The 12,275-nt window shown below is 37.6% G+C and overlaps 1 protein-coding gene across 1 annotated transcript; it reads right to left on the bottom strand.

Moving 5' to 3' along the window:
- Nucleotides 1–4,492: 4,492 nt before the first annotated feature.
- LOC149139051 (uncharacterized) lies at nt 4,493–5,283 on the bottom strand. The gene has a single exon (XM_089449520.1). The coding sequence runs from the start codon at nt 5,132–5,134 to the stop codon at nt 4,739–4,741; it is 396 nt and encodes a 131-aa protein (XP_089305646.1). The 5' UTR covers nt 5,135–5,283; the 3' UTR covers nt 4,493–4,738.
- Between the last annotated feature and the right edge of the window lie 6,992 nt (nt 5,284–12,275).

Here is a 12,275-nt window from a genome sequence, read left to right as displayed (position 1 = left end):
CCAAACCTACATACAAACCACACATTAACATCAAAGGTATATGGACAAGGAAAGATCTACCACAATAAAGTTTATGTGAAAAGAATCTTCCTTTAGATGGAATTTGTTTTCTCTGACCTACAATTTTTTTGTCACTAACCCATCTCGATTGAATTACAACTCCTTTTCCATAGATCTTGGATTGACTACCTTCTCTCTCCTACGTAATCTCGTGGTCTGCCTTCTACTTAAATGATTAGAGGAGATGGGTGAAAAAGTAACAAGAGAAGACAATTTCCTGGCATTTTTGTCAAATACTGCACCAAACTTCCTCTTCTTTCCAATGTTACCCAATGAGGCAAAGTGGCAACTGTTGTCATACTACCTATAGCATATGCCATCTTCCCTTATTCGGAATAGAGAATTACAATATCTTCATATTAGCTATCTCACAAACATGAATTCCATATAGATTTAATTCATATTAGCTATCCAATTGGCCATCTAGATTTAATTCACCACTGTTGTGCATAAATAATACTTCATATGTGAGCACCAGATAGTGATGGATCTGTCAGGACATACAAGTTTTTTCTTGAGCCCTCACTAATTTGATAGTTTTTCTAGAGTGAGCGTTACCTTTTGATTTGGTAGTGCCTTTAGTTTGAATATTTTGGGCTTTCACATGGAAACTTAGGAGCCTAGGTTGTGTTCCTAGATGACCCAACGTGCTTCTGGAGCCCTTGGAACTCACCCAGCTTCACGAAAAATGTTTAAGGCAGATATGCCCAAATTGAAAAAACTCTTTTAATACCTTTTTCCATAAAAAACTATCTTTGGGAGCAATTTAAGAGAAGGTGGTGATGAATTTTGAAAAAATAAAACATGAATTTTTCGGGAACATGCTGATTTACAAAAACCTCTTTCATCTTTTCAACAAGTGTCATGTTTTGGAAGATTCGAATGGCTCTCTGAAGCCTATTTTTCAGAAAATCCCCAGATTTAATTTTTTCTATTTTTATAAAAACACCTAACCATGAACTGATGGTTATGGAAATATCCAAGTGTCAAAAAGCATTGGCTCTTTAGCATCTACGTCAGTGATAATTGTTGACAAATTGCACCCATAAGGTCCTAGTTTCTATGTCATCAAAATTCGTTGTTGATATCAATCAAAATTTTTTATTGACAATAATACTATGACACTAGAGCATTGCTTATGCTATAGGAATAAATTGTTGTGGTGGTTGGCACTTGAGCTGCCCTCGATTTTGATATTCTAGGGAAGAGATGGAATCATGAGAAGTTTTCCTTAGAAAAAAAATATAGAATCTAAAGGAATAAAGGCTAAACTTAAAAACAAATTAAGTAAAAATATAAACTAAAACTAAAACTAAGAAACCAAACTCTAAGGTGGCAGGTGTAATAGGGATCCTCCTTGATCCCAGAGAATATGAAGAACTAAGTTTAAGAAAGGGATTTAGGAGAATCCACCAAACATCAAGCAGAGTCGTGCCATTGTTTCAAGGGTTGAAAATTCCCAAGGCAAGAGAAATAAATTGACTTACAATACTTGGGGACTCTACAGTTATAGTTCAGCAAGAAAATGAAGTAACTTTGATAGACAATGAAAAGTTATGCGGTAAATGGGCGGGCTCCAACTCTTCACATCTTCCTTTAACATTCAAAGTACACAATATATCATAAGAATGAAGGAAACACTCATATTCAAGAGAAGTGGAGGAACATCATTATGGTGAAAGAATGGGCACTAAAGTCCTCCCACTATCTGGTAACCTGTCATTTACTCTGACGCATGGTGAAGTTTATCAACTCCGAGTGATGTATTGGAAGGCTGAGGGTGGGATTCTCAATATTTGTAGAAGTCGATCACTAGTCAATGATCAACTAACCTTGTATCCATGTGTTCTTTGTGGCATGGTTTTGGGTTTCTCTGGTATTTGGTTCCTCCGTCTGTGGTGGGACATGGTTGCTCTTAAGCATCATTTGGCTCTGTGTTTTCAGATTTTGCAGTTCAAAGTTGGATTGGGTAATGTTGAAGAATGTAGCTATGGTCAGTATTCATAATATTATTTTATTGATGTACTTTTGAATAATTAAAATTATTATTGACAAGCATGTTCTTCATGCTTTGTATTGGTCAAAAGAAAAATATAGAAGGGCATGTTCTTCGTGCCCCTTTCAAATGAAGAAAATTGAATTTTGTTAAGTGCCATTTACCCTACCAAGTTGGCAAGTCGGCCCTCCTAACCCTCATGTCGGCTCAGCTTAAGTGGCACCCTTTCACATGGCTTGGAGACTATACATATAGCCCACTCGCATTCCTCATTTGATACATCTCACACACATATATTTCTGATCTCAGAGGCCGAAAACAGAAGTAAAACATATCTCTAATCTACCCTTGCTCAAGGAGACTTGGAAGGTCAAGTAGAAGACAAAGCCTGAGGCATAATTTTCTGGGGTTTTGTGGCTCGTTCCTATGGAAGTAAGTGTGAAGTCTGAGGCATATTACTCTGTGAAATAATGAGAAGTGGAACCATGTGAAGTTTGAGGCTTTTATTCTGAAGTATAATGCTAAGCTCTATGGCATAATCTGAGGCTGAGGCAGAAGGCAAAATTCGGCTTTTGGAGAACTGAAGCAGACCTCTTTTGTGGACAGATTTGGAAGCATTTTGTCTTGGTATGCTTGAGGGTTGACTTGGCACTTGGAGGTTGGTTATCTTAGCTACATTACTAGTTGGTTTGTATATGACTTGATGTCTTGTTGACTTGATTTCATAAGGAAAGGATTGCTGGGTTTCTCCCCTTAGAGTGGGGTTTTCCCGTGTAACTTCTTGTGTGGCTATCTCTTCATGTTTTTCTGTTGTAGTTCTCTGTATAATTATTTTATGTTGCATAATAAATAAAAGAAAATATCAACCTGAGTGTAAAATCATAACAAACAATTATCGAGTTAAGATAACTACCAAAATTCAACAGGTAAGTTGTCCTGTGGCAAATTGAATTGATTTAAGTGAAGTTTCTCTTCCCAACAGGTGGCACAATATCTGTTGGGGAGATCTAGAAAAGAAAGGTAGGACATAGTCATTTGGGTCAGTGTATTCTTTGTGAGTCCTCAGACCTTTGAAGAGCCCAGATAATAAATGATCACCAAGTTGAGACACGCAAGTAGCCCTTCCATACTTCAACAACAGACTGGCTATTCTTCTAATTGCAGATAGAAAAGTGACGCAGAGATTTCTGGGAAATTGACATGTCAAAGTAAGCAAATACAGAAGGTGGAAGCAACTGTATGGCACTCTATGAGCTGGCTCTAGGCCTAGCCAGATGCTCACACTTAAATGAAGACACTTCACATTCTAGGGTCATCCATCCAAATGCATCCATTGGCTTGGTTTGTATTGCAGTGAAAGATGAGGCAACTGTTCAGCAAACTTCTCGTGACATGGAGATCAGAAATACAGCTCTGGAATTCAATCTTCCAGCAGCCATCAAGCAAGAAGCCCTTGGCAGACATGATTTCATTTAAGTTCAGGTTTTTATTATTTATTGCAAAGTAGTTTTTTACGAGTTCAGTATGCTAGACATTGTACCTGTTGGCTTTACAACTATACCTTCAGAAAGGTAAGAGTAGACGACGATTTTCAAATTTCGAGTATTTTTGAAAGACAATTGTCATACCATTATTTTTATTTTTTATCTTACTTTTTGGCTTGGCCACAACGATTTTTTAATACAAATGATATCCTTTCCTGTTAAAATCAACTAAGAAACCAAACCCAATACTAATTAAGAATATAATCTGAGATGCTCTGTTTTTTGTACATGTAAATACTTGTCTAGAGAAGGATTGATGAATGTCTCTTGCTTATGTTGTTTGGCCAACCTCCCACTAAGAACAGCTCACCTTGGATTTTATAGCTTCCATTTTCTTTTCTGGTGTGTAAATTTATTGGCGGATATTGGAGAGAAATACAAGGATTATCTACACGTTTGTAGAAAAACAACCCAAATTTCCCTTTTTGCGGAGTTAGGAATGGTGCAATGAAGAGGATAGTTGTTTAGTGTGTAGATTTAATGGCAGATATAATACAAGGATTGTCTACACGTTTGTCGAAAAACAACCCAAATTTCCCTCTTGGCAGAGATAGGAATGCTGCAATGAAGAAGATAGTTGTTTAGAGAAGAATAATAGTTTGGATGAGCTGAATTTAATGTGCATCACAAGCGCTTCCTTCAGTGCTCTAAATATATCAAATAAGAAGATACCTATGTCCTCTACTAGCAAAACATGCCCATGTAGCATCATACTAAGTCACCAGGTAAAAAAGAGAGATCATTCATTAACCTCATTCATTAACCACAACAAATGTTTGAAATGCAAACAAACATATTTTAAAAAATCAGTTAACCCTTCAGAGGGTTTTTTTATTGAAATGTAATAATCAATGGCTCACCTCTCTGGTGATGTGGGTACAAATACATCCCAAAAACAACGAAAAATGCTGGCAAAAACAATACATCAGAAAGTACCCTTTTATTGACATAATAGTGTCCAAACTTCCCTATAAAGAAAAAGATACATAGAACACAAGAGCACTGCAACTACCAACCCAATAATGGCTGGATGTTTTTCTTTTCCGATGTCAGCACTTCCGCAGAATCTTAAGCCCAGCAGAATAGCGATCCAGACATCATAGAAACCCAAATAACCCTAACCCTAACAGTCACTAATTCAAGGGACTCCAATGAGGACAATGAACCCTAACAAAATTAACCACACTATATGTACCAGTAAAAGAGCCTGCCCAGACAAAAGGCCGCTTCCTCCATTGCCCACTTCACAGAAACTGATCTCGGCCACTTCTATGCCGGCGCACTGAGCATCTGCACACCCACACCAATATGTAATGCCATCAACACCACACATTGGATCGGGTCTGAAATAGCTTACCGGACAAGAAACAGACTTGTTATTCTCATTGCAGATCGATAATCTTCTGGTATTTCCCTCGCTGGGGAGAGCAATGGCGATTTCATTCTCAGGCCCTGACAACGCGGCTCCCAGTAAGGCATTTGTGATCAGGTAAAGCAGGAACAATACGAAACCTGGCTGCACATAACCAGCCATGGCATTGACCTTTTAGATTGCATCTGTTGCTGCTCCGGCCCAATTCATACATACAAATAGCAGACCAGATGAGAGCACAGCGGCTTCCTACCAAATTCCAACTAAGCCAACCAAGACTTTGTCTCACGCATACGGGAAAGAATATGATGGACCATGAGGTAAATGCAGAGAAATCTGACAAAAAAAAAGAAGTTTAAATTGGTACAGTGGAGTCTGACATTTATATGAGCAAGTGTTTAAACCTCCATACAACCGAAAATATAGAACTAACCCCATGCATCTTTATACATTGTTTCCCGTCCACCTCGAAGACATGATTATAGGACCTCGGCGTGCACAGATGCTACAACCATATTCAACAGTGACATTGGCAAGCCCGGTTTCTCTGGCTTTTTGTGCAACAGATTTTCTGCAACTATTTTTAGTTATTTCTATATTTTGTAATATGATGCCATTTTGAATACAAAGACGTGCATGAATATATGATCCAGGGAGGTTTGACAGATGTCAATAAGAGAATGAAAGTGTTGACGAAGAAGTTGATGCATAGGAAGGCCTATCGGCCTAATTACATTCACAATCAGCTGGACAAAATCATGTCGATCATGAAAAGAAATAAACTTTCACAATACAAGCATAAATTCTTTAAAATTTCTTCTTTGAACAACTTCCAGCAACATTATAGAATCAAGCTCCGACAAGGAAGTGGAGGATAATTTTGATTCAAAGAATTCTTACCTTGAACTGAGGTAATGGGATTCAATCCCTCTAAAGTCTGCGCGCTATTGGAGTGTGGTAATGGGATTCGATCCCTCCGAAGTCTGCTCACTATTGGAGTTCATAGAATGCTCCAGAAGAAAAAGATTTATTCTTGAAACTGAAAAGGTAGGGTAGGATGGGAGGCATAAGACCCCCTTGGTGGAATGTGGCTCTATCTAGAACCTACGCTAAAACTTACGCTAATTTAATTATGTAAGTCTTTAACCATAAAATTCATTGATATTATGTTAAGTGTGTTCTCATCGATATGAGTGTCTTTTACATTTATTGCTTCTTTACACCTTGAGTACTATTATTTATGATATTATTTTTTTTTTGTTTTTCTGGTTGTTGGAGGAGTTTGGTAATACAAATTTTTTAATTTTAAGTTAATAAAAGTTTTATTTTAATGCAAAAATGAGTTTGATATAAATATTTCATTTATAATGCTAGTAATTTTATAAATTTAAAATTATTTTTCTCAAATTTCAAAGTGAATGGTAAAAATACATAGTCTTAAGGGTCAACCTAGTTAGTTGAGTTCCCATTGTTAAAAAATCTTTTCTATTAAAAGGTCACTTGTTTAATTATCTTGACATTATTGGAGTAAGACTTCATGGTCGAGCTTATAGGTTGTGATCCTTTCAAGTAGATTTTCCTGGTACAAATTGATACATATTTTATATGTTTTATAATGTTGATAATATAATTATGTTGGAGTGGAAGAACATGAAGAATCGTCCATGTTCTCTTGATGGTTTCAGTGAACTCGTGGTTTTTCTATAGCTGGCAAATGAATCATGGATTCAAATTCAGCTGCCACAGTTAACCCTGAGATTAGATCAGCTAAATCAATAAATTGGGTTGTTACAGCTAGCCATGAGACAAAGGATCGATACATCAGCTCAATTAATCAAAGTATTAGTCACATTAGGGATTCAGGGCATTAAGCTAGGATTTTAGATAACAGATCCTGCTTTCTTTTACCAACTCGATACCGCGAGTGGTTTTTCCGACTCGAGAAGGAATCAAAAAATTAGACTTGGGGTAAATTTTATTAAATCTCAATACCATTTATGTGGGTAGTCTAGTATTGAGCATATTTTGTTTTGTTCAAAGCGAAATTCGACAATTTTTATGAATGAACAAGGGATTGTGCTTTTAGGGCTTCATCAAGGTTCATGTGCTATTTTCATTGAGGATATTTAGTGAGTGGTCTCATCCCAAAATGGGAAACAAATCAATAGTAAATGTTAAAATGGCAGGGAAATCTCAGATTTTGTGGAAACAAATCATTTGGGCCAAGTCAAAATTGCCTTAACAAACACAACAGGGAAGTGGATTTGGGTAACTGCAAAACAATATCAGGGCATTTTAAAGCGGAGACTTGCCCACTTTAAATGGGAACAATGAAGAAGAAAAAATTCCTAGAGAATCTAGTAGACATATAATAAAAGTAAACAAAATCTTTGAAATGCAAATTTCATCCATGGAACAATGCCTCCCTGAAGCTAACATCAAACAACTTCGAAAAATCTACAAAGTAGAGGAAGAATTTTGAAGAGAAATGTCTCCCATCCTCCATGATGGCACAAGTGTTGAAGATATAGTTGATGGTTTGATATTGAAGTCAAAATCCTTCCTGAACCCTTCAACAAAAGAGGTCTCTCCTCTAGTATCTCTAAAAATATACTATGAAGAGTCATAGCATTTAGCTTAGAATGTATGACCCACCATGATCATATTAATAAATGAAAACCACTAAACTAATGTGATAATGTATTCAGAATTCCCTTGCAAAAAGAATTAACTTCTTGTTTGCCCCTTTTTTGTAATGAAAGTAGATTTCCTGATTGTCTCCATCATATTATGCCCCAACACTAGCTAACCAACTTGACAACCCATTCACAATAAATGTCATCGAAAATGATGTCAAAATGCGCAAATGAATTTGTTAGTTACCCCTTGTTGTGTATATCTCTTGCCAAAGAACAGGAGTCTATTCTACTCTTCCTTGGCAAAGAACAATTGCCATTGTACTTTCCACCTGCCAGAATGAACCCCGCAACCTTTAGCATCTTCATGACATCCAAACATACAACTGAATGCACCTCCTCTGATCACATTGCATTGGATAACTCATCCTCATTCAACCATTTTGATCAACTATCAAAACCTAGAAACCCTTGACCCTTGCAAAAAAACCTTTGTGAAGTCCTCTCCATTCGCATCTGATTTGGAACGTTGCAAAAAGGTACTACTAGCGTATAATCTTCACCCTCATGTGGTTCATTGAACTCATAACATCCTTTCAAGTGGTGAGATAAACAACCATTAGTGTGTTCACGATTTAGAATACCCTTTTCTTTCTATTACTAAATAGTCAATACTACTTCATGCCTAGTTTAGTACATATCCCCTAGTTTTACCAAATACTTATTTTAATACCTCCAAAACCTATAACCCTCTACCCAAAATCCCCACCCTTTACAACAACATTGCTTCACGAAAGGCATTTTACATTGCTTCGTAATTTTTCCTTTGTATATGAGAAAGAAACTAAATGTTACTTCTCCCTTATCCAAGATAATGCTCTTGATTACAAATTGAACAATGTATCATGATATTTCCTTTCTCTCTTCATGTGAACTTGCTCAATTAGCATCTAAATACCTTGTGAGATAAAAATCAATGCATGTATTGTATTTGGTATTGTGTCAATTATTCATTTTTAATGTCTTAATAATGTGTTAATTGCCTTCCAATGCATGGTCAGTCTCAAATTAAAATTTTGACATGGAGAATCTCAATTTTGCAATTTTGGGAATCAGAGGCACATTGCAGGGACAATGTGTATCCATCTTGGTGGATAGTGGGGCAACCCAAAATTTTATTGATGCACAATTTTATGGAGTGTAGAGGCATTCATAGATTTATATATATCCTAAACAATGTGGGCGATAGAGGATGCCCATGCTTCACCTCAGTTATCTTCTTAGTTGTTGGTTCGATATGTTGAGGATATGGTTGATGGGAAAAATGTTGAGGATATGGTTGATGGTTCGATATTGAAGTCAAAATCTTTAACCCTTTAGCCAAAGAGGTGTTTCCTCATGTATCTCCAATAATATCCTATGAAGAGTCATAACATTTAACTTGGAATTATGGCCCACCATGATCATCTAATAATTAATTGAAATAGCACTAGACCCCAATTTAGGGACTGGGTGGATCATATTGTGAGACTATGCTAGTGGAAACCCTAAAAAAATGACTTGAAAACCCCTTGATTTTCTACCTTGATGGAATTCATATCCCAAATTTCTTGTTGGATACGCAAGTCCTAGAAAACATGACAAGGAAGATGAGAGGGAGTTGACAAGGACATTAGGTTGTCCTAGAACATCATGCTTGTGAGAAGAGCATGGGGGGGGGGGGGGGATTTCGTCTGTGACTAATCTCGTGGTAGGGAGGAAACCACATTTCTTTCTAGAAGGTGGAGAAAATGTTTGTGCAGACTCGCAAGGCTTCAGATAAGTATTCTATGGCTCAAATGTATAACTTATAACCAGATACAAATCAAATTAGTGTTCTATGAGGATAACTGAAAGGAAACTCTAAGTGTAGATATTTATTATATAAATTTGCAGAAACTAAATCTCCTTTTATGATTGTTATTAATGCTCTATGAAATAAATTAAACTCACATTTTGTATGATGACAAACCAAATAAAGGATCTTGATAATGACTCCGGTAGGAATTAAGCTATCTTGACTGATAATGAAATAGAAAAACAAAAAGGATAGTAGAATTGTGGGAAAAATTAACGAGGAAGACCAGTAGGGAAACTTGGTTAGTCTTCTGGCATAGCCTGGCAGCGGCCTAGCCAGAAGACACTCCCAAAGTCTTGAATGTTAGATGGAGGGTGTGGTTGGGTATAAACCTCAGAAAAATAAATAATGTAGGCAGCATGTAGTATAAGCTAGAAGAAAATACATAATAACATAGCTTGACGAACTTGTTGGAGCTTCATTTTTCTTTTCTGATGTTCCTTTTCTGCTGTTCTGTTTTTCCTGTTGTTCCGTTCTTTCTACTGTTCCTTTTTTGCTGTTCCATTTTTTTTGTTGTTCCTTTCCTCCTATTCCTTTTCCGCTGTATTTTTTGTTGTTCAGTTTTTTCTGTTGTTCCATTTTTTCTGTTGTATTTTCTGTTGTTCCATTTTTTCCGTTGTTCCTTTGAGAAAATGGAACAGCAGAAACCAAAGGTATATCATATCAGCTGAGATGTTGTTCAGATCCAAGAGGTCTCTTCATTATGGTATCTGCTAAAATGATTCAACGCCATTGCAGATAAGGCAGCCCAGTGATCTGACACAAGCTTTGTTGGCTTGACTATCCACAATTTTATTGTGCAATCGCAAAACATGATAGTAGTGCACATCTTTCATGGTGTGTCCTAAAATTTGGCACCATCTAATAATTTTCTGAAGGAGAGAATTGGGCAGATCCCTGTTCTAAACCATTGCACCAACGACTATCGCCGAGTCTCCCAATATCTTGACTGTGTCTATACCAAGCTTCCCAAGTTGGATAAGACCTTCGTAAAGGGCCAGGGCTTCTGCTCTGTTATTGGAAGTGTAGCCAAGACCCCACTCATATGAGAGTATGTTATCCCCATTAGCACTAAAAATAACTCCTCCCACCCCTGTTGCCCTAGGATTCGACTTTCAGGCCCCATCAAAACAAAGATAATGCCTATTGTTGTTTTTAAGCCAACCTGCAAATTCTTCCTCTTTTAGACTGATCTTCCAGTTAGGGGAAACATTGTTGTTTCTGTTGTTAGTAGCATTTCCCTTCTGATTGCTGGTGTTTTGGTCTAATAGGTGTCCAATGAAAATGCATTCTTCTATGCTGAGTTCACTGAAATTTATACTTCTCAAATTCTTAACTGAGATGATCTCAAGGGCAAGACTCCTTGCCTTGGTGCAAAGGCTTCTAACAGTCGAGTCCTTATCCTTAAAAGCCTTCCGATTTTGTGCCAGCCAAATATTCAATAGTATATTGTGGGGAATAATGTCCCAGACTCTCTTCACTGTGTTAATTTCCCTGTGCTGCCAGGGGTAGTTTTTTTTCCATTTTTAATGAATTTCTCCTATGGTGTTTTGGGTGTTCCATGGGATTTGATTGTTATGAGACAAGTTCCTCCAGCAGTTGATGGAAAAAGGGCATTCAATAAAGAGATGATGCATTGATTCCTCAGCAGCTAAGTAGTTAGGACAACGAGAGGGGCCATTAATTCCCCTATTTTGCAAATTTTCAGCCGTGAGGGTTTTCCCTTTGAGGAGGGTCCAGAGAAAAAACTTGATTTTTGGAATTGCCTCGGATTTCCAAACCACCTATCCAGTGATGCCAATTTAGCATGGGGTAGCTGATGTTGCCAATATAATGGTGAGAAGCTTGGATGGTGTAAGAGGATCCGGATGGGTCCCAACGAAAAAAATCAAGATCGTTCTTTTTGACAAGGGCTATACTGTGCAAAAGGGATTGAAGGACAGAAAGACTTGCGCTAAGACTATTGGGTATGGCTGGGAAGGCCCAACCTGACCAAAGAAGGGTGTGAGGATCCCATTGGGAGATCTGGTCCCGGTAATGAATTCCTGTTCTTTCAAAAAAGGAAAGGATAGGGTGGACTCCCCCATGTCCGTTTATTGGTTGCTGACCCATGATTCTGTCTGCTCCAATATTGATGCTTGCACCTCCCTTGGGGTTTTTTGAAGTATTTTGAGCAATTAGTGGAATTGCTCTCTTGCATAATCCCCAAATTTTGGAGGATTCTCTATTGGGAATATCTCGATCAAGATGCTGCTATCTACGAAAATTGAGGTATTTAATTTCCAGAAATTTTTTCCACCATGCTGGGAGTCCAGTAATGAGTCTCCAAACAATTTTGCCTTCAAAGGCTAAATTGAGAAATTTAGGAAATCTAATTCCAATACCTCCTCGGTCTTGGGGCTGGATCACCTGCTTCCAATTAATCAAGTTGAATTTCTTTTTGTCATTCCCCCCCCCCACCCCGCCATAGGAATTGGCGAAGGACGATTTCCATTTTGTTGTGGAAGGAGGCCAGAGCTTGAAGAAGAGAAAAATGATATAGGGGGAGAGAAGATATACCTGAGTTAAGAAGAGTGAGGCGACTAGCTTGGTTGAGCCAAATAGATCCCCAGTGCTGCACTTTTCTTTTCATTTTGTCGACTACTGTGTCCCAGACTTCTACTCTCAAAGGTCCAGCAGTTACAGGCATGCCCAAGTAGTAGAAGTGAGTCCAATCATACTTGGATGTGACTCCAAAGATGATGGCGATATTGTGAAGCACATGTATTGT

Source organism: Pinus tabuliformis, chromosome X (genome assembly GCF_031772625.1).
Source record: "Pinus tabuliformis cultivar Carrire ecotype Pingquan chromosome X, CPIR1, whole genome shotgun sequence".
Classification (NCBI taxonomy): domain Eukaryota; kingdom Viridiplantae; phylum Streptophyta; class Pinopsida; order Pinales; family Pinaceae; genus Pinus; species Pinus tabuliformis.
Note: the sequence above shows the minus strand (reverse complement) of the source record. Positions and strands in the feature narration are given on the sequence as shown.